Below are 21426 nucleotides of genomic sequence, written 5' to 3'. Positions count from 1 at the left end.
TTAGCCGAGTTTTTAGTCATGTCCTAGATCTAATTTGCATGATGCAAATTTGTTCCTTAAAAATTGTACATGGATTAACAGAAATTTGATGTCATTTTTATGACTTTGTAACCTTTATAGCTTTTGTCTATGATTTTTCAGAGCTGTATGCTCTATAATGTAAGAGTGGTATCCTCATAAAATTTCATAAGTTCCATATTTTTTTAAAAAAAAAAAGAAAAAGAAAAAAGGAGTTTCCAATACACTGGAAGCTTTTGTCCGTTTTGTTAAAAATAATTAATCAAAATAGCATAGACTTAAAACAATAATTATATATTTTAAAATCATTTAAATAATTATAATTATTTAAAATCATTTAAATAATTATAATTACTGTACATATGATATTTGAAATTCGAACACAGTATCTTCAGAGGTAGATATAAATATTATTTTTAAGCCTTAAAAAAAACACCTCATTTACCTTAAAAATATTTATAAGAACTATTTCAAAACAATGCTACTAAAACTATGAGTAATGCTGGGGACTATCTTTTTATCCTCTTAATGCTGATGTAGCTTTCAAAACTATCATTGGATCAAAATTCAAGTATGATTCATCTAAAATTTAATGGTGATTTTAAAAGCCACATCAGCATTAAAAGAATAAAAAGATGGTCTCTAGCATTACTCCTAAAACTATAGCTATAGTCCTTAATCACGTTTGTAAATATTAATTATAGGTAATTACTTACCATTATCTAAAGTGGTTATTATTTTTTAAATAATCACTTAGGATCTCCTCCTAGCCTTACACGCCTCTGAACTGAAGTTTCCAGTTTGAATGGAAAATCCGAGAACTTCCACGTACGCTTTTTCCGCTTCCAACGCTTCCTAGAATTACAAACCCAACAAAGAAAGGAATCGTTAAACCCCTCCTATATAAACCCAACTCCCTCATAAGCAATCATCACACAATTACATTACAGATTAATTTTACTTCCTCATAGATATCATATAAATCCTCCGATCCTCTTACAAAGCCGCCGCCGCCGCCATGAATTCCCTTTTCAGTGCCTTCGACTTCTTGTTTGCGGAGATTCTGGGTCAAGCCCTGAGGGAATCCTTCTTCCCTTCTGCACCCAAGGGCCGAACTACTGCTGCTGCTGCTCCTAGTAGCAGCGTGAAGTCGCAGCTTGATGATGGGGTTGTCAAGAAAGCTACAGACAACGCGAGCAAGAAGCAACAGCCGTAGAAGACGCTGAGGAGTTGGATGGGCTCAAGTACTGTTTGGAGACCATCGTATATTCTTCTTAGCCTTTCGATTTGAATTGCGCCGGCCAGGGGCGGAACTAGGATTTGAGGTATGGGGGGACAGAATTTTTTTTTTTTTTTTTTTTGGGTTGGGGAAATGGACGGACTCGTATAAATACAAAAGCATATAGATACACATAATCTCTTTATATGTATGTTTGTATAAAATAAAAGCATAGAAGTGTTACATCTAATCTCATGGCATCACAAATACATAATAATATAAAAAACTAGCAAAATAGCGTAGAATAAAAAAAAAAAAAAAAAAAAAAAAAAAACTAGCAAAATAAATTAGACACGATTTATAGGGTCTAAGAAAAAAAGTTCCTTTGAGCGTTAACTATTTTTCGTAACAATCCCCACAAGCCCCAAATAACAAGAAGAGAAACGCTAAAAGTCGAGTCAAACAATGGTGCAATCATAAATGATTAAACCATTTAATTTGTGATGTCAAAACAAATATTATAAACCTAAATGATGTCAAAATAACTATTCAAAAAATTGATTGTTGGTTTTTTTTTTTTTTTTTTTTGATTGTTGGTTAGAAGCTACTCAAAGATCCCAAACCATTTAACTTTTTTTATTCACATATTCAATCAAAGTCCTAAATCCAATTGAGTTTTTAATTAGAAGCGAACTAGAATATAGAGGGAAACTAAATGAATTGGGTATTTTAGGTTTTTTATATTGAAGGAGGGGGCAAAGTTTTTTTAAACATAAAATAAAAAAAGAAATAAAGGGAAAACAAATATTATTATTTTGGGGGAGCAAAACTATAAAAAATAATTAAAATGGACACATATTATTTTGGGGGAGCAAAACTAAGAAAAAAAATTAAAAGGGGATACAAATATTATTTTGGGGGGACAAAATATCATTTTGGAGGGACAAATTTATAAAATGAGTAAATTTTTAAGGCAATTTAGGAAAATTTGGAAAGATTTTGGGGGGACATTCGTCCCCCCAACACAAGCTGTAGGTCCGCCCCTGGCGCCGGCCGTCCGGCCATGTCAATGTGTTGGTTGTATGGCTGGCTGATGCGTGATATAGTGATGGGGAAAATACTAAAGTTTTGAAATTTTAATTCTTGTTCATTCTTTCGATCTAATTGATTCAATGGTTCTGATTGATTAATCTCAGTTTCTTGTTTCTTTAATTTTAATTCTTATTCATTGATCCACCCAACAAGGAAGAACACCATCACTTCACCGACTCCACCGTTTGATTTCTTGCTAATTAGTAATTAAAGTTTCTTTTCTTTTCGTCGATTAATTATTTTGTTTATCTTTTTGTGTAATACGGCAAAAGCTCATCTGAATCCAATATGAATACTTCAACCAACCAACCAACCAAGAGTTGGGCCTTTGTGCTAATTAACCTCGCAACTCCTCAAAAGTACCTAAACGATCCATGGGCACAAAATTTACCAAATTTTTAATTTGTAATTTTTCTTTATCTAATGGCTCAAATTCAAATTAACCATGGTTAAGATTGTCTAAAGTTACTAGGCGATTTAAATTTTAGTGAAAAGTAAAGAGAAATATATCAACATTATGAATAATTGTAGGATTAGATTATAGTTTCTAGCATTATTCATTAATACTAGAGACAAGTGTGTTATGAGAGTAGAATTGTACAAGAGAGAGAGAGCTCTTGAAGTGTTTGAAGTTATCTTGTCCCTACTTTATACTAAGTAGATTAGTTTAATAAATATCTTAGAGTAATAGTAGTTTAATTGCTTAATTAAGGAGACTTATCTAGTTTCAATTATTATCCATTAGTTAGCGATTGTATCTTTATCTTTCCATTGTATTTAAAAAATGTTTTAGATTTTCTCAAAATCTAAAAAGTCTAGCTTATCTCATAACTTAAATTCTACATCGCGGCTTGATAATCTTGTTATACCACCACATCTATGATCTTGTGGAGGTCGGGGTTGAAAATTTCAAGCCGATGGAGTAATTCAAAAATGATAAGAAATTAACTCCACAGATTGGGTCAAAACCTTTGATTGCTTTTATTGGGGAAGGATTTGAGAATGTAGAAGAGTTGAAACATTTGAAGGTAGTTTTGCTTCATCTGTTGCGGGGACAGTTTATAGAGAATTTAAATATTGTGGGGGTACACCGTGCCTTTGTATCTTCAAATAGGAGGGTGTTTCTTTCTCACTGTGGTCTGCGTCTAAAAAAGTCTGGCGAGGATGGAACTGGAAGAAGTTGGCCACTCCATGGATTTGATAGCGCGCGGCATTGTCTTACTTCAGAAAGAAGCCATGAAACCAACCAGGAAAAAGCCTAAGAAGAAGGTGAGAACAAACCTAACTAATGAAAAGAAAGTCCTCACCATCTCTGAATTTCTAAATTGTATTTTATATCTTCTCTTGCATTTTTCCTTATCTTAAATTTCCCAATTCTAAGCTTCCCTTTTTTTAAAACCAATTTCCTCCTCATACAAGACTTATGGAATGAGCTGCACCATAGATACCATTATTCCCTAAAATAAAAATATCAACTTCTTCAAAATTTCTAATAAAAAAAACTGCTGACCTTCATTTGGATTATTAGAAAAGGAATGGGGAAAATATATGTTGAATATTTGTGAATGCTAATAACTACATCACAAACTCTTCTAAAGGAAATGAATAGTGCTCTGGGAAATAAAAATGTATCATATTCTTTTGATCGTCTCTTCAAGTCACACCAGTGCAAGAGGATGAAGTCACAGAAGATATGCAAAAGGGGGAAAGAAGTTGAATATTCCTGTTATTTCTAGATCTAGAGCATGAGATCCCTTGGAGAGATCTCCAACTGTAACCAGTACAAACTATGTCATCTCTCCGCTTTTCCAATCTAAAGCTGCTCTATAGCTCAAACAATAGGAAAAAGAATAGCACTTTCTACGCTCTTCAAAGGCAGCCATTGGGCAGTCTCTCACTTCACGGCAACAATGAATATTAGCAGGCATCTCTCAAATGATGCAAAAATCATTCTGACTCACAACCTCCTTCCATTTCTGGCAAACCTTCGGGCTACGCCAAATATAACTGCCTTAGTCAAGAGCCCCCGGTCAAGGCTACACGCAAGGAGAATAGCTCCACCAACAACTAGAAGCTTGGGCACGTTCCTCTCCTTTGGATTCTTGGGCTTTTCAACCTCCGACAAATTATCGGTGCTGCTTTCCAAACATCTCTGGTAGTCTGCATTGACTTTAGTATTGATCTGGGCCATGCGAGCACAACGTGAAAGTGGGGCTCCAGATGCTCTCTGTTTTTGATAGACACGCAAGGCAGGGTCAATTTTCTTAACAGCACCCCACATACCCTGCCGAACCCCAAGCTTTGCAATCTCCCATGGTATACCCATATCTTCATGATGAAACAGTAACACCTCACATGCAGTCAACTGGCCGTCCCCCCTCTTTGATTCAACTGTTTCACATCCAATGAAAACATGCCTTAGTCATTGATTGACTCCACCAAGACCAAAACAAATAGCACACAGCAATACTGGAAATTTAAGGTGCCCACCTAAGAAGGATATCCTTCTTTTAAGGAGGTTCACAGTTTTTCTTTCGACTTCTCATTCACAGGTACATAATCAAAACCAGTTTGATTTTATGATGAAAAAGAAATACAGTAAGACTTATATTACCTGCACGAATGCACCAACTTGAATAGAACAAATCAACACGCCTAGGTTTGTTGCGCCTCGGCACTGAGGAGCAGGGTACTCCCTAAGGAAAAAAAATGAAAACAAGGTAATTCCCCTATTCAGAAATTTTAAGAAATCAAAACTGGCTTAAAGATGAAACACAAGTTATAAATAAATCATAAACAACTGGCACACCCAGCTAAACGAAAAAAAAATAAAAAAAAATTCCAACTTATAACCATCATCTATGCTCTTAATCTGACACAAGAAGTTCCCTCTATATTGAGTTGGACTCAGTTCACTAAAGATGCCAAGTAAAAGGATATAATTAGAACGACGCAAGTGCCTTGTGCAATTACAGCATATAGTAATAACTAGCGACTTGCCTCACATTGCCAAAGTTTCAAGCGCTACACAATAACTATCATTTTATTTATGAAAAGATCCAGGAACTAGAAAGCTACATAAATCTTAATACTTCAAATATTAACGAGCAACTATCATCATATACTGCACCTATCCAAACTGAAGCATTAATTTGAAATTGTGCAAGTGGATATAGTACAAGTATCCCAAGAAGACTACATGTGTTGGCCTGACCGACAAAATATTCTCGCCCCTATCATGACAATATAAACCTAAAGGTACAAGCACATATATGTGCTGCAGAATCTAAAAGCTCATCTTCATTTTTCCTCTCTATGAATACAGGAAAGCCAATGCATAAAAATGCGCAATTCCTTTAACCAGAGAAAAGAGTTGGAAGAAAAAATGTATAACTTCCCCAGTTTAAGACAAGGAGCATGAATAAAGCTAAAAGCATTCCCATACCTTTGTCACACAGTAGTAAGATCGTCCAGATTCCCAGATTCGACGGCCTATTATATACTCTCTATCGCTACAAAAGAAGGGGAACTGCGCCACAAAAAAACATGGTAAGACATAAGCTAGTGAAATGAGGGCAATCAAAGCATATAAAGATACAAGAAAATGTGTGGAAGGTATCCTTACCTTTCGCACCCACTGCACCATCATGGTTCCAGTGGTGGGACACTCCTCCAAGGTTTCAGCATGTATAAGCATGTCATCCCACTTTAATCGGTACTCATCATCCCAAAAGAAATCTCTCACCATCTCAGGAGTGGCATCCTCAAACAATGTCCTGCTACGATATTGCGGAGGTCCAGTCTAGCAATGCCACCAAAAAGTAATCCAATCAATTACAAGAGTGCACAAGCATGACATTCCACACTAATATGATATGCAAAAAGTCCTAGTAATACATATAAATACAGACTCATTTCCATAAGCAAATCATCTATCAAACTACATATCCATCGTGAAACATTTCCAAGTAATGAATGAAAAGCTACCTCAGGATCTCTACGCCAAGCTTGATAGCCCATAGTAGCGGTAGAACGATCCATCATCTGAATCCAAGCAGGACCTCCATCTCTTTCCTCAACAAGCCGGTATAAATGCTCCAAATCCTCTCCCGTCACTGGAGCCGATTTTTCACTATCGACCTGTGACGAACTGCAAAAGTAAAATCAAGCTGTTAGAAACGAGCTAGATCACAGTTGCATTCTCAATTCCCAGTTCCATTATCCCATTCAAACTGTACGATTGAAAGTTTGCAATCAAACTTTTAGATATGAACCGTATCTCAATTCAACGATTCAACCCGTTTGATTGAAAATTTGACAACCAAATAAGCCTAAAGACGGAATTTTGCAAACCTACCGAATTAAAGAATCAAACTTTTATACATAACCAAAATCTCAATTCAACTAATAGAATTCATTTCCACCTCCAAATCCAAAGTACTAAGACCTCAAAAATGAATAATTCGCAAACTCAAGTTCCCGAATCACTTGTACAATATATGAAACCCAACAAACCTGGAATCAGATTTGGTGGCTGCTGGTGGCAAAGAGAGACCCTCCTTATCATCGGTGGTCCAAGAAACGCAGCTGGGCAACTGAAACTTCAAGGCGTTCAAGCTCGGAATCGAAGGGAAACACGTAGACAACGAGATGGTGGTCGGTGACGCTGGCGAAGCGGCCTTGGACTCGGAGCAACCCAAAATCTTGGCCCATCTGGGTTTCCATGCCCACCCAACCAAAACCCCAACAATCACCGCCACCCAAAGAGGCGCTATGAACATCATGAGCTCGCTTAGCACATCCACCATTGTTGGTCTCCGCAAAATCTCCAACAGAGTCGAAAGCAAAGCCATAACACCGAACCCGAAACCCCCAATATGAAACCAAAGCGACACGGAAATGGAAATTGAAAGACCCAGAAAACCAAATAAAGAAAAGCAACAAAATTTGAAAGAAAAAACCCTCGATTCAATCGAATTGGTGGGCGTCAAAGCGAGGGTTTCAAGAGAGAGGGAGAGAGGGATAAGATAGAGGATAGCCCCCAAATACAAAAACCCACTAAATTCAGCAGATATATGAATAAAAACAAATTTAAAAAAATAAAAGAAGAGAGAGAGAGAGAGAGAGAGAAGATTGGCGAAGAATGAATGATGAAATATAGATATGCGATTTCTGCAGAGACAGAGAGCAGCAGAGAAAGAAGAAGACAAAGTATTTTCAGAAGCTACGGATAAGGATTTCGAGATAAGCGGTAGAGAGACGTGGTGATAGGATTACCGTAGGCCCGGATTTTTTGTAAACTCAGGCTGTTGCGATTTTTCTCCAATTCCTTTTTATTTTTTTCGGGGAGCAAAATAACAATTGCTCTGCTATGTTTGCGCAGTAAATGTTTGAGGAAATGTATTTGCGAGAGTGTTGGGTGGATAAAGCTTTTTCTAATTTCTATATATAAAGCAGAGCACGCAAGGCGGAAGCGCGGAAAGATCCCCCCAACAAAAATGTGTTCGGACTTTAAAATGTGGTTTTGCTCATTGGCCACTTCACTTCCTACCTAGTCTTAATATACTTTACAAACCTAGCTTTGTGGTCACCGCATCCTCGTTTTTCACGTTCGCTGACTTGGGATATTGTTTTTTCTATTACTCGTAATGTTTTTCTTCACATTTATTTATCTTAAACCAATCGATATGAAATGAATATGATAAATAGAGGTTGGAATCTATAGCCATTAGTTGCTCAAATTGCTAGATAGCTAATATGAAAGAGCCTATATGAAATTCATCTATTCAAATAAATTTCGAGCTGCTTAGTCATGTACTTGGACAAGTGAGTCCTCACATTAATTTCCCAAATTGCCGTCGATCATTATCCAATAAATAGGTGTGAAGAATGGATTGAAATCTCTAATAATTCGTTATCCAAGTATGTTGTAAGAGAGCCCGTCCGGCACTCACATATTCAAATAAATTTTCGACGGCTCAGCCGTCTATTTGTATAACAAAAACATTAATGTTATCTAAGATCCTTTACGTTGAAGAGTAGCATTACCTTTTTTTAACTCAACCGTTTTCATTGTATTCATGCTTTTATGGTATTCTGAATAGCTATTTTTTTATTAAGAGTCAGCTAATCCTAAAGTTTAATAGAGTAAATCTTATGTTGTTTAGCTGTATTTTTTGTTGTTATTAACTTTACAAGCCAGTTCCTTAATATTTGATGGAGTAAATGTTAAGTTATTAACATATAATAGAGTATATCTCAAGTAATTAAAAGGTTAATGAAGAAAGAAATCCCACACCGACTAGGGACGAGGACCAACACTTGGTGGTAGTAAAAGGTTGTGGTAGCATATATGCACACACGTGTTCAAAGTAGAAAAGGTGAAAGCAAGAAGAATTGCCCCCTTTGCTATTTTAATATTTTTCCTTCAATTGGGATTTGACTTCAAATTATCGAACGCGGGTTTGCTTTATTCCTGCCTCTGACTGCTGACTACCCCTTTAATTTGACCTTTTACGAGTTGGACAAGTCCATTTATGCACAACACAAGTCACTCGTTTAGAACGAGTAAACATGAGAATGGCGAGGTTGGAATGGTCATTTCACACGCATTGTATATATTCTTCAATTTTTTATTTTTTTTTATTTTTTCTTCTAATTATATACTCTTCAATTCATAGCTGTATTATTAGCATTAAACAAAGAGGAATTTTACAAGTGGTGGCGGTGGTTAAGCAATTTTAATATAATTTTTATGTGGTTAGGGATATATTAGGGAGCGAATTTGAAACTCGAAATGGGAATACCTACCTCTTGATTAGTGTTAGTTATATTGGGTTCTACAGATGTTTTGCAATGGTTTGGCCAGATTATGGTTTAACTGGTCTTGAAGGGCGTCTGCGGTTTTTCACCGTTTAGGCCCCTCCTTAGTAATTCTCAACGGGTAAGTATTACTATGGTTATGTTTAGGTACAATAGTAACAGTTAGTCGCCCCCTTCTATCATTTTTAATTAAAAAAAAAAAAAGAGGAATGTTATTGTTTACATTTGTTTATCATACTGGTTGACATGGTTTTTTTTTTTTTTTTTTTTTTTAAGGTATTTGACAAGGAACGTCACTTAAATTACGCTATAATGGCTAATGTAATCATCTCTATAGTAGAATATTTAATTGAAACAGGAGGTGAACTACAAAGATAAGATTGGAACTTAAGATGAATTATTTTTTTTTAAAAAAAAGGTTTAAGTTAATAAAAAAATTATGAATTTAATTATTTAATTAATAGTTTAATAAAATTGTTTAAAAATCCGACTTAGGTTTCCTAATCATCAATTTATACATAGTCTTGTCTGTCGTTGTGGTGACATGTTCCACTTCTGCTGCAAAGCCTTCCACCTCGCCCCTATATTGACAGAACTTCCCATCTTACTCCGTCAATTAAAATGTGAAAGCAATTTTCACGAGGGTCTGCTAATTCCTTTGAAAAACAAAAGAAAATGTTCCCCACAAGGTTTCAAAGGTGCAACTTGTTCAAACTTTCGCCTAACTAACTTGCTTGTTGGCCCCTTTTTGCAGGGCAATTTTGATTTAGTCAATTTATAAACAAGACTGACAAGTCAGATTTACCTCTTCTCTGTCTCCTTAATTTAAGTAATTCTTACTGCCGTAATTGAAATTTGAACATTTTTCATTACAGTAATTTCTTTATTAGAGCTTAATTTTCTTTAGATATAAACCATATATTGGAACTGCACTTAGTTGTTGGAGAGATTCACAAACTAATCTATGGTGTGATTCATGGTTGAAATTTTTTAACACAACCTAACAAATCCGATCACACGAACTCTATAAAAAATTAAGAGGTAACTTCACTTTAAACCCGTAAATTACCACGTGATTTGAGAAGGCCCTCTCAAACTTCAAAACCTCTCAATTTGAACCCCTAAACCAGATTTAGCCGTTAATTTCCTTGATTTATCCCAAAAATGACTAAAATATCGCTGATTTTTTTTTTTTTAAAAAAAATAATAATAATTTGGATTTAAGGGTAAATTTGAAATTTTATAAAAAAGTCAGGGGTATAAATGTTATTGTCTCACTTTTAATGTTTAAAATCTGATAGAGGGGTTCAAATTGATTGCAATTGAAAGTTCAGAAATCAAAATTGAGAAGTTTTAAAGTTTGAAGGGTTTCTCAACTCGCGTGGTAATTCAGGGGTCTAAAGCGAAGTTACTCCAAAAATTAATGAATTAGATTTGAAGAATTTGACCTGTTTACTTAAATGAGTTTGATTATGTCCTCAATAGGTAGCTCAATCAACTGGGGATCACGCCTCATGAAGCGGAAATCACTAGTTCGAATCCCTCCCTCCCCTCTTGTGCAGACATGTCAAAAAAAAAAAAAAAGTTTAATTATAATTAACCTATATATAGTCTTATATTCATGCTTCAACTCATAACATAGATATAATTTTTAATATAAACACATCTTAAAATTAACGAGTTAGGATGCTTGACAAGGATGGACACCTTTAGTGTTTAGTGTGAACTGTAGACAGTGTTTGTAGCCATCAGCGCAGAATTATGAGCAGCAGCACCCAAAATTGAGGTTAGTTAGATACACAATATCAGGTGGTATTGAACCGACCAGAAACAAAGGCATCATGAACTACATGTTTTCGTCATGTTGTTTTCTTTATTCTGTTTGTCGTACGGACGCTGTATTCATTTGTGTTGTTGAAACTTGAAAGGAGGAGATGGGGATCATTCATTGCACCCTCTTTTTGACCTTTTTTTATTTATTTTTTTGTGGGTGGACACCTACGTCTGCATGAGGTTCACGGCTCTGAAGGGTGCAGGCTTGAGATAATGGAAGTTGGGACCCATGATAAAAACAGAAGCCTGTAATTAATTCTAGTTAGTATAGAAAGAAAAGAAAAGAAAGAAAGAAAGAAATTCCCACAGGCTATCTTTTGGAAGATTAAAAAGTTGAAAGAGTACAGATGATATTGACGTCCGATGAAGAATACGACAATGGATGGCACTGTCTAAGATTCCTAATTGACGGTGGTGAATATATGGTCCATGATTGATTAGATCGCCAGATCGCTGCTTTCTTCTGCGTATCATTTTTCTCACATTTCGTAATTAACTTCCTGTTTTGAATGTGTGTTAATAATAGCTACAGAATTCCGGCGGACGCACCGCCCTTTATTTCCACATCCACTATTCTGAAACAGATTCTTCAAGTGTGCCTGCCGTCTACTTAATTACATTATTGGGTCGGTTTTTTTTTTTTTTTTTTTTTTTTTTCTAATTATATTTGTTAATGTATCGCATGTACTTGGAATAGGACTAACAATTTTTTACACGACCTGTGAATCTAACACGAATTCAACACGAAATTAAAAGATTAAGTCGGGTAAGATTGACATATATAGTCTTATATTCATACCTCGACACGATTCGAATTCAGCACACAACATAATCACTTGTAATTTTTGATATAACGCACAAACTCAATATAAAATTAGAGGGTTATGGTTGAAATGTTTGATCCGTTTAATTAAATTGATCGAGCTATATTTGACTTATATAGTTTTATACACATTCTTTAACAAAACTTGAACAACACGCAAACACGAATTACTAACCTTAGATTGGGATCTTCCACCTACTCTTTGGGTAATTTTGTCTTATAAGAGAAAGTGAGTACTCGGTAATTCATCCGTTGGTGCTCCTTCGAAAGGAGCTAGGAAGTGCTAGACTGCTAGTTAGGCTTAGAAATGCTGCACACCAAATCGAAGCCCTAATTACGCTTTTAATTAGGACAAAATTATTTAATTTGACTCTCGATTGGTCCAATTAAAATCCAAATTTTTTTTAAAAAAAAATCAATAAGTGATTTTATTTAATTCAATAAGCTCTTTGGATTAACAAAAAAAAAAAAAAAACTTTGGGAATGGGAATTTAATATGTAATGAATCATCTATTTAAAGAAGTGATGCAATGAATAAACATATGAGAAGTTTAATATTCAACTCTAACCGTTGTTTTGAGAGGTTTAGGGTTCTTTGAACTACCCTAAAATTAAGAGGTATAAGATTCCTCAAATTATCCTACCACAAATTTATCGTTCTTGTTGATTATTCATCCCTCGTTACGGAGGCCCATAACAGAATTATATTAAATTTTAAATAAATTATATTTAAATTTTAATTCAATAATAATTTTAAAAGTCACGTCAACTTTAAAAAGATAAAAAGATGTTCTTATTTAAAAAGATAAAAAGATGTTCTCATTTTCTTTAAGTAGGTTCTTTTTCATTTTTCATTATTCAATAAGTTCGCTAGCCGCAGCAATTGAAGACACATTTAAAGCGTTCGAAAACTTTAATTTTGTCAAAGGTCCCAAAAGCTTCTGACCGGAAAATAAAAGCCCAAAAAAAAATGGTACATTGACCAGCAAATGGGGCCTGCCCACCTAACCACAATATAATGGGTTGCTACTGGTGATCTTTTTGGACCCAATCCCAATAAATTGACGTGATATTTATAATTAATAAAATAATTAAATATAAAAAATTTAATTTTTCAATTTAATTAATTAATAATTAACTAACTTGTTTTCTTTTTGTTTTTTTTTTTTTGAAAAAATTTTAGTCTCATTGAAAAAGGATCATGAGCATAATGCTCTTACATTACAAAACAAAAAGCTCTGAAAAATCATAGCCGAAGTTACGAAGTTACAAATCATAGATTCTTACATAAAAATCAAACATTCAAGACCTATTTATGACATCAATATCTGCTAACCTAACCTATGACTACTTTTCAATTGTAACACCAGATCTGTTCCAAATAAACTCAACTCAATACATAGGTAGCTCATCTTCCTCGCTTTGAAAACAGATCATATTCACAATCCAAAGATCTGGACAATTCTTATTCAAACAAACATACAGACAACAAAAAACAGAAAAAACATAGCCCCACAAAAAAGGCCATAAAAGCACAAATTTGCTCCGGAGAAAACTAAATCTACTCCTCATCGACCCAAAACGGTTGGGAAACTACATCATTTTCCTCTTAAATCGCTTACGAGAACAGATCTAAAGAGAAAACTATTATTCAAAACAAACAAAACAAGTAACACAACCAACAAATCAGTAGTGACCGGAGTGGAGGAGATGATGGGCATTGGCCAGCGTTGACACGTGGTGGAGCACATGGAGGAGAAGGGAGGGGCAGCATCTTGGAGGGCGGGCGGTAGCGGCCGGAGTTGCTGATTTCTGGTTGAAAAACACCTACAAAAACAAAGAAGAAGAAGAAAAAAAAAAAGGCGCAGAAGAAGAGGGGGGATTAGGAGGGGGGAAAGGGGGAGGGGGAGAAGAGCCTCTCTTTGACGGCTAACTAACTTGTTAACTATACAGGAGAAAGCGAAATTGAGAGAATCCAACCGCTCCTAAATATACTAATTGAATTCTCTCAGTTTTAAATAAAGTGGAGAAGATCTGTTTCTAACTATACAATCTTAATTGATGATATCATAAATGTTATTAGTGATTTGATAAAAATGTTAGCCGCCGCACTAGGAAATTTCACAATTATGAGCCCACCAAGTAGCATTTAAATATGGAGTACCATATCAATGAGGGCACTATCCCAAAGGGATAAGAGCTTCTTCTATCTTAAAACTCTATATTATTTTTTTCAACAATTTTACTAACTTATGCATCAGATGCTCCTCGTTAGCTGCCGTCAAGTGCTACTACAGTGGTTATCTTTTGTTTTGCAAGTAACCCGTCGTCCGGTTTAGCCATCCAAAAATTTGCTTTTGCATTAATGAACTCATACATAATTGCGTGGTGCAAATATGACTGTAAGGTATTCTTCATTTATGATTTTATGGTTTGACATGACGTAATTTTCATGCATCAAAACTGCAAACCTGTTAGATTTCTGGACTACCAATAGAGAAGTTTAACTTGGAACTAAAGAATTTGCATCATATTTCCTGACTCGAGAATCTCTATGTGCAGAGAATAAATTAATCATATACCAACTGTCCCGAGGCATCAATAGACAAAAATGGGGCAGAAAATTGTGTCTAAACCACCCTTTTCACCACATGCACTACACATATATTACAACCCATAGAGAGATGTTTCAGAAGCTGGTGTGCCAGATAGCTTCATCACCCTCTCCACAGCGCTGGTGCACCTCCTCCATTCTTTCCACTGATTTGCAAATGCCACTGCAGCTCCAATCAAACGATGCAGCACAAGGATTTCCTGCTTGAGCCTTCCACTCACAATCTGTCAGCAGAAATTTGCATCATAAGGAATATTTCTCGACTATTGACAGAGAGAGAACTCAATTCGTGGTTTCTTTTGAGAAGGGCCTCCAACTCTTTCAGACCTATGCATTGCTCTAATGTAACGCTACTAAAGGCATATGCCACTGTTTACAAGTAATAATGGTGGTAAAAACTGGTGATATTGACTATTTCTTTTTGACTATATGCATAAAGTCAAAATGTGAAACTTTGAAAACAAGTTATAATGTGTTAGAGTATATTTGAATGACCCTAAAGTTAAGGATTTGATTATAATTGATGAAGATTAGATTAGCCTAATTTAGGGGTTTGATTATGATTTGATCACCCTAAATTAGAGAATTTGATTAAGATTATATTTATGTATAAGCTCTATAAATAGAGCATCATGTATTGTAAACAATCCATTCAATAAGAGCTTAATGTAGCCCTATGGACTTTATCTGTGGATGTAGGTCGTTGACCGAACCACGTTAAAATCTTTGTCTCTCATTTATTTTATTTCCACAATTTATTTCTACTTCTATTTCATTATAAATTTCTTCATAATGGAGGGAAACAAAGAAACTCAAGTACATATATCTGCAAGCATCTTACCAGGGGGTGTCCCACAGCAGAGGCTCCGATCATCGATGTGCTCAACATCAAGACCAATAAACCAAGAACCTAGAGAGACATCTTCATTTGCGTATTTATGAAGTATGTGCCTAGAGAGGAATAAAGTTCAATAATTGAAAGTCTCAAGTTATATAATAAGTATAGAATGATTTTGTTGCAGGAACCTACCGATTCACCGAAATATACGTGGCCAAATCTTTGGAGATAATATATATTTGACCTGTTGCATGCCTAAAGTATTTATTTCCTTCTTCACCAAATTTCCAGTACTCGGGCTCATGGTATTTGATTCCTCTGCATTTAGTAGCCAAAGGTAAATCTGATGAATGACATTCATAGATGATGATCGCCAATAACTCAACAAACTTCAGAAAAGAAGAAGAAGAAGAAGAAGAAGAAGAAGAAGAAGCTTACTTCTGTGCCAGGACAGGTCCAGACTTCATACAACCAATATAAACCCGTGGTTTTGATCTATGGCGAGCCAAGGTAGATCCAACCATACCTTTCAAATGTTAAAACTATCAATTAGATTCCCCCAATTTGCACCTTTTCCTTATCAAGATACAGACATTTATGTTAGAATGCAGATAAACTAACCAAGATTTATGTGCACATCATCGTCAACTTTTATATAGAAGTCAGCATCCCACTTAGCAACAGCTGTTGAAAAGTATGTTTGAGTTTTTGAGGACAATTCATGATATCCTTCGATATGATTCTGCAAAAAAGAAGTAACCCTGCATAAGCTCAGAGAATAAATTTCAATCAAAGGACAATCTATTACCACTATGGAAAGCAGCCCAGATATCTCAAAAGGTTAGTACTTAGGCTTTGTTATATTCTGGAACATTAAGTAGCTGGTTCAACTATTATTGACTAAAGTTATATGTAAAAGAATAGTTAATTTACTGTTTATAATCCTGACTTCTGATAGTTGATATCTTATTGAAACATCTATCGGTAAGGCTTTCTTCTTATATGTTAAAATATTGCCATTCTAAATTACTTAATTGTTAATTCAAACAAAAAGGCAAGGAATCCAACATCATGAACAAATAAAAACACAACAAAGGATTTAAATATATTCATTGACGCTCCATAGCAAATTTGATGAACCATGCACATGTTTGCTTTATCTGAGTTGGGAGATAATTTGGAGCTAACATTGAGTTTCAATTTCAAAAAACGTTTTTCCAAGTAATTATAATTTGGAGAATGACTTGTACCAAACTTGGTAATTTTCTCCTATTAACTTTATTGTACTTGCATAACTATTCACTTTTTCTAGGTGTATATTCACTGTGAATATAGGTTGTAACTTTCTGGCCATATTTTTTAGATTGATTTTCCCAATTTGAACATAATTTTCTATTTTACAATTTTTTTAATCCAACCACCTGTTCAACCACTAACCCGCTAGCTGAATCAGTCACTGATTGACCTCAATTAGATCATTGTCAGCTCCTGGTTTAATTGTATGACTAAAAATAAAGAGGTCAACTTAGTCCCTAGCAGTTTACCATACCAGTCGTAAGAAATCCTTATGTTGTTCATCTTCTGCATCAATAGCACGATCCAATACACCACCTGGAGTTGCACTAACAACCACAAAATTTAAACCAGTACATTTGTCAAGATTACCACTACGAAGCAAGCAAATGTAGCATGCAAATTCCTAACGAGTTCACGAAAAATACCTGTGTCCTATAACAAACCGTATTATAATTCCCTTCTCTCTTTCCAACTTCCTTAACTCCTCTCCTAAAATGAAAAGTGACCAAAGAGAGTTAGCAATAAGTTTATTCAACATCTACTAATTGTTACATCCACGAGAAAGGCTATTAAGTTTTGAACTGAACCTCGGGGCATCCATGTCTCTCTGATTGACTCTCTTCGCTTTCTGCTGCTGAAAGCAGTGATGATTCCCATAACAAAGAAAACCTTCTGACGCTCTTTCAATCGCTCACTTCCTGATTTTGTACCCATTGGAGATTCCTCCTCATCATCAACTTTGGCAGCTCTAGTAGCTGCTAGCTGCATCTCTAACGAGGAAATTGTTTTATCTAATGTCCTGAAAGGATTAAGACAACAATTTACATGATAAATCAAATTACATGACACAAAGTTACAGAATTACCAAATCTAAGATATAGCCAGAATTCTTTAAAACATTATTCAGCAGGATATAGAATGTTACATGATTACATCATGTGTTTGTGAAACTTGAGAAAGGATGTTGCCTGCCCCAACAGAAGCATCCTGTTATAAATGAAGAATATTATCAGAATGTGTTAATAAAGGCAGTGGAGCTTTTGACGACAATATTCTTGAGACTTGCCTTCTTCTCACAATTGTCTATGGGACGCAGAGCTCCTGGTTGATGTTTCTCCACTGATGAAGCCTCCTCATCAATTTTAGCTGGATCAGGAATAGCCCAAAACCTATGAAATAGACATAAGCAACTTCTCGATGGATGTGCAAAAGAATAACAAAAGTTTGGAAAAGAATAAACCTTCAACTACAAATATAACAAGTTTGATCATATTGACAATGAAGACAGGGAAATGCAGAAATGCCAATGTCTTCTCTTGTAGGATATGGACCCATATGACCTCAATATAAGACACATTTAACTAAACCTCGCATATACAATCTATTAGCACTGTATCTTTTGAAAACAAATCTTGCAAATCTGCAAGATTACAAAGGAAGCCATATGACGCTAGAATCAAACCATGAGATGCCATCGTTATGTTTTTGCCCCTTGGTGTCAGCTACAGATACAGGGTAATGATGCTTGTTTCTAGTAGTTTACACGTGCAGAGAGAGAATGTTTGTTGGGGAGATTTAATCCTTAAGGAGTTCTCTCAATGACACCATAATATAAAATATTAAAACATTACTCAATCCAAAAGTTTAAGTTAACGGATTTGGGCTCAATTGTGTTATATTAACCACTCATTCTTATGATGTATTTTCAATGTGGGTCTCAATAATCTCCCCCTCACAATGAGTCCATCGCCACATTGACCTTGAACGAAAGTTTTTTTACCAAATGTTCACGCGTCATCACCAAGAGCCCAACTCTCGCAACTATGCATGCAAGCCCTGTGCTTCTTTAGTCCACTCTACCATGAGCAACAATAGATCAAGAACCTCATGGGAGACCTTGTGTTCAACACTCACTCTGCCAAACCCTTGGCTCTAATAACATTGTAGGAAAATCCATCCTTAGGAAGTTCTTTTAGTGAGACTATAATATAACATATTATGACACTACTCAACCCATTTGGGCCCAATTATATTATTAACCACTCTTATGATATATTTCCAATGCGGAACTTAATTGTTTTTCAGCTTTTGAAACAATTCTCAGCTGAATTGCAATAAATTACAACGTTAGTAATTCCACCAACTCTAAGGTTTTGCCTATTAGCTGCTCTCAGACTTGGGAGCAATTCGTAAGCTCCTGAAAATCAAACTTAACAACAAAAACTGACTTCTAAGCTAATGTAGCAACAATTGCCCGTATAAGAGAACGGATAAGGCCAATTAAACTAAGCTCGGCATCGTCCAAAGCTAACCATCATCAAGGTTACACCTTGCTTTACTAAAGTGCCAAGAAATCGTACAATACAACTAAATCAGCACCTGAGGTCATACCCCAACTACTAATTACGTTTACCAATTCATGCATCTTGGTATATACAACTCCCATCACCCCCAAAATGAGTTGGAGACAGAAAAAGAATAAAAGAGAAGTAAAGTCTCAATCTTCAACCGGGAATCCAAATACAAAGACCCTTAAATCCAGAAGCCATAGGATCAAATCTATTCATAAAGACGGCATTTTTCATCCCTGGGCCGCAAAAAAAAAAATAAAAAAAAATAAAATGACCCATTTGCACAAAAGATCATTACTACCAAAGCTTCCCACCCCATTAGAAAGGGCAGCAAATCTAAAAGTCGACCACTTCACCACAAGATCTTAGTCATTTCCCACAAGAGAGAGAGTACCTGTTGATAACAAGAACACCCAAGAAGAAGCTGGCGATGCAGAAGATGAAAACCCATCTGGTGGAGACCCCATTGCCAGCCTTGTGAGGTCTGCTCAGACCCATTCTTCAATCTCTCAAAAAGCTTTCAGCTTTATAAGGAAGCGTCCTCGTTACAAAGAGAAAATAAGGGACCCCATTAGAGAAGGAGCACAGGCTATACAGAGGAATGAGGAGAAAAAGCGATGATGATGTTCAAAATCACTAGGGGAATGAATGGGCTGTCACTTCTAAATTACGTTCGGTTTCATTGTTTTGTCACGGAGAAAACTTCAAAAAATACAAATTTAACAAAAGTCACGACAACATCAACTACCAATAATGCCCTTTTGTGATCAAGCAAGGGGAAAAAGGACTTTGTCCGAAACTGGAGATTATCTTAATTTTTACTGTCCGTGCTTGTGCCTCACTGCCTTGTGCTCTCTACTCTCTCCTTCTCTTTTATAAATGATTAAGTTGATATGATTTTTAAAATTATTGTAATAAATTATAAATAAATAGTTATTTTAAAAGTTAAGTATAAACTTAAAAAAATAAGAATGTGTATTATTATTCTCTTTCATCTTCTATTTGTTGTTACTGATACCACCAACCTTTACGTAGCTACGGTCGAAATCCGATGGGGTGATAGCTGCTGCAAAATTAAGTGAAAGTAAAACAGGAATATCTCCGACATTTTTCTTTGATAACCCTGTGTGTTCAGTTTAATGAAAACATAAACAAAATTTAGCTTTGTAACGAGCTGTATTTGTTTTTTCCTCTTGATTCTGACACTCTTCTTGAAATTTTCTGGTGTTTTGATGTGCCATGCATAGTGTTCAATCAACTTGTCAGCCACCAAACTTCTTTTCAATTATTTGAGGTCCCAAACTGTCTTTTACACTCTCTTGATGCTATTTTAATTATTCTTGGATAAGGAATGAGGATATAAAATACGGATTCAAATTAAGATGATAGATGATTAGGTTCAAATTGAACCATCTTATTAAATAGTAAGTCATGATCTTGGAATAATTATATAATAATAATAAAATGGAGTAGTTTTAATTTGGATAACATATTTATCTACGTCAAGTAACGATAGACAAATTCAACTCCATCCACCCAATCCTGTACCATGGTCTCAGGCATTAAAGATCATTTTAATATGTTAAATCTTACTTAGGGGCTTGATGTGCCATTGCTACATGCAATTTATACAAAAATAATACAAAAGTCTTGTTCTTATGTGAGACGGCTATTAATAGGCACGCCTGCAACGATAAGAAAGGGTTTCGAAATTAACTGAGTTAGAATCCTTATAGAGGAATTCAGGCTGGAGAGACCGACTTTCTACTTGGATGTGACTATGGTAGCTCCTACCTGTTAGGAGTATCATAAAAAATGCTTAGACGATGAGAACCGCAAACGCTCCCTCAAATTTGATTGAATCATAGCCTGATCCAATCCTATCTAAGCATTAATAAAAACTAAGGTAATTTATACTAATTAGGTGTAAAAAGTTTCATTGCAAGTTTCGAACCCATACTCTAGTGCGTGCCTAGTAAATTAAAAAAATTTCTTAGGCCATTGAACAATCACCCTAGATGGTATTCAATAGACAACTTTAAGTCATTAACATAAGTGTTTTCTCGCTTCCACACACTTTTTTCTTTTTTCTTTTTCTTTACTACATCATCACTCAATAAAATATAGCAAATTCTTAATATTACAAGACAAGTTAATTCATAAATAATAGTTTAGTGGTTGCCCTAAATATATTACCATCACATAACTTGTTAATTAAGAAACATAAGAAGACTAAAAATGTCTTATAACTAGACCTACTTTGAAAATGAAACTAGTAAGAGAGACGAGGGCAGTTTGGTCCAAACGAAAAGGTGGACCACATGTATGTCCGTGTGCTTGTGTGGCAAGATTTAAAATTGGAAAACGGTACTGAGGAAAAGGCAGGGAGCTAATGGTAAACTTAGGTTGAAGTAGAGGATAATATGGTAATCTTCTTCGGTGGCTAGACGGTGCAGGTCTGCGCGTAAACATAAAGAGAAAAGAATGGTGTCCGAAGACGAGACAAGACGACGTGGTGAA

At 35.3% G+C, this 21426-nt stretch overlaps 2 protein-coding genes across 2 annotated transcripts; both read right to left on the bottom strand.

Moving 5' to 3' along the window:
* Positions 1-3935: 3935 nt before the first annotated feature.
* On the bottom strand, positions 3936-7831 carry CP5 (Polyketide cyclase/dehydrase and lipid transport superfamily protein). The gene is made up of 6 exons (XM_059586759.2): positions 6845-7831; positions 6317-6479; positions 5955-6131; positions 5775-5858; positions 4944-5025; positions 3936-4720 (listed from the first exon to the last, which is right to left on the bottom strand). The coding sequence occupies exons 1-6, from the start codon at positions 7180-7182 to the stop codon at positions 4287-4289; spliced, it is 1278 nt and encodes a 425-aa protein (XP_059442742.2). The 5' UTR covers positions 7183-7831; the 3' UTR covers positions 3936-4286.
* Positions 7832-14281: 6450 nt separating this feature from the next.
* Positions 14282-19595, bottom strand: LOC132173925 (Galactosyltransferase family protein). The gene is made up of 11 exons (XM_059585605.2): positions 19301-19595; positions 17622-17724; positions 17481-17542; positions 17143-17354; positions 16981-17044; positions 16809-16881; positions 15881-16001; positions 15698-15785; positions 15452-15577; positions 15263-15372; positions 14282-14645 (listed from the first exon to the last, which is right to left on the bottom strand). The coding sequence occupies exons 1-11, from the start codon at positions 19402-19404 to the stop codon at positions 14497-14499; spliced, it is 1212 nt and encodes a 403-aa protein (XP_059441588.2). The 5' UTR covers positions 19405-19595; the 3' UTR covers positions 14282-14496.
* Positions 19596-21426: the final 1831 nt, after the last annotated feature.

Source organism: Corylus avellana, chromosome 3, assembly GCF_965113065.1.
Source record: "Corylus avellana chromosome 3, dhCorAvel1.hap1.2, whole genome shotgun sequence".
Classification (NCBI taxonomy): domain Eukaryota; kingdom Viridiplantae; phylum Streptophyta; class Magnoliopsida; order Fagales; family Betulaceae; genus Corylus; species Corylus avellana.
This window is presented reverse-complemented; position numbering and strand designations above follow the sequence as displayed.

Bases quoted from the DNA above. Each gene is read 5' to 3' on its own strand.
- LOC132173925 (XM_059585605.2), bottom strand. From the start codon at position 19,404: ATGGGTCTGAGCAGACCTCACAAGGCTGGCAATGGGGTCTCCACCAGA. The intron at 17,355-17,480 runs GTAACATTCTAT...TAATCCTTTCAG, and splicing joins CAAACACATGATGTAATCAT to GACATTAGATAAAACAATTT. The intron at 15,786-15,880 runs GTTAGTTTATCT...AACATTTGAAAG, and splicing joins TGATGTGCACATAAATCTTG to GTATGGTTGGATCTACCTTG.
- CP5 (XM_059586759.2), bottom strand. From the start codon at position 7,182: ATGGCTTTGCTTTCGACTCTGTTGGAGATTTTGCGGAGACCAACAATG. The intron at 6,132-6,316 runs GTAGCTTTTCAT...TGGCATTGCTAG, and splicing joins CTTGGCGTAGAGATCCTGAG to ACTGGACCTCCGCAATATCG. The intron at 4,721-4,943 runs GTAATATAAGTC...GATGTGAAACAG, and splicing joins AAGTTGGTGCATTCGTGCAG to TTGAATCAAAGAGGGGGGAC.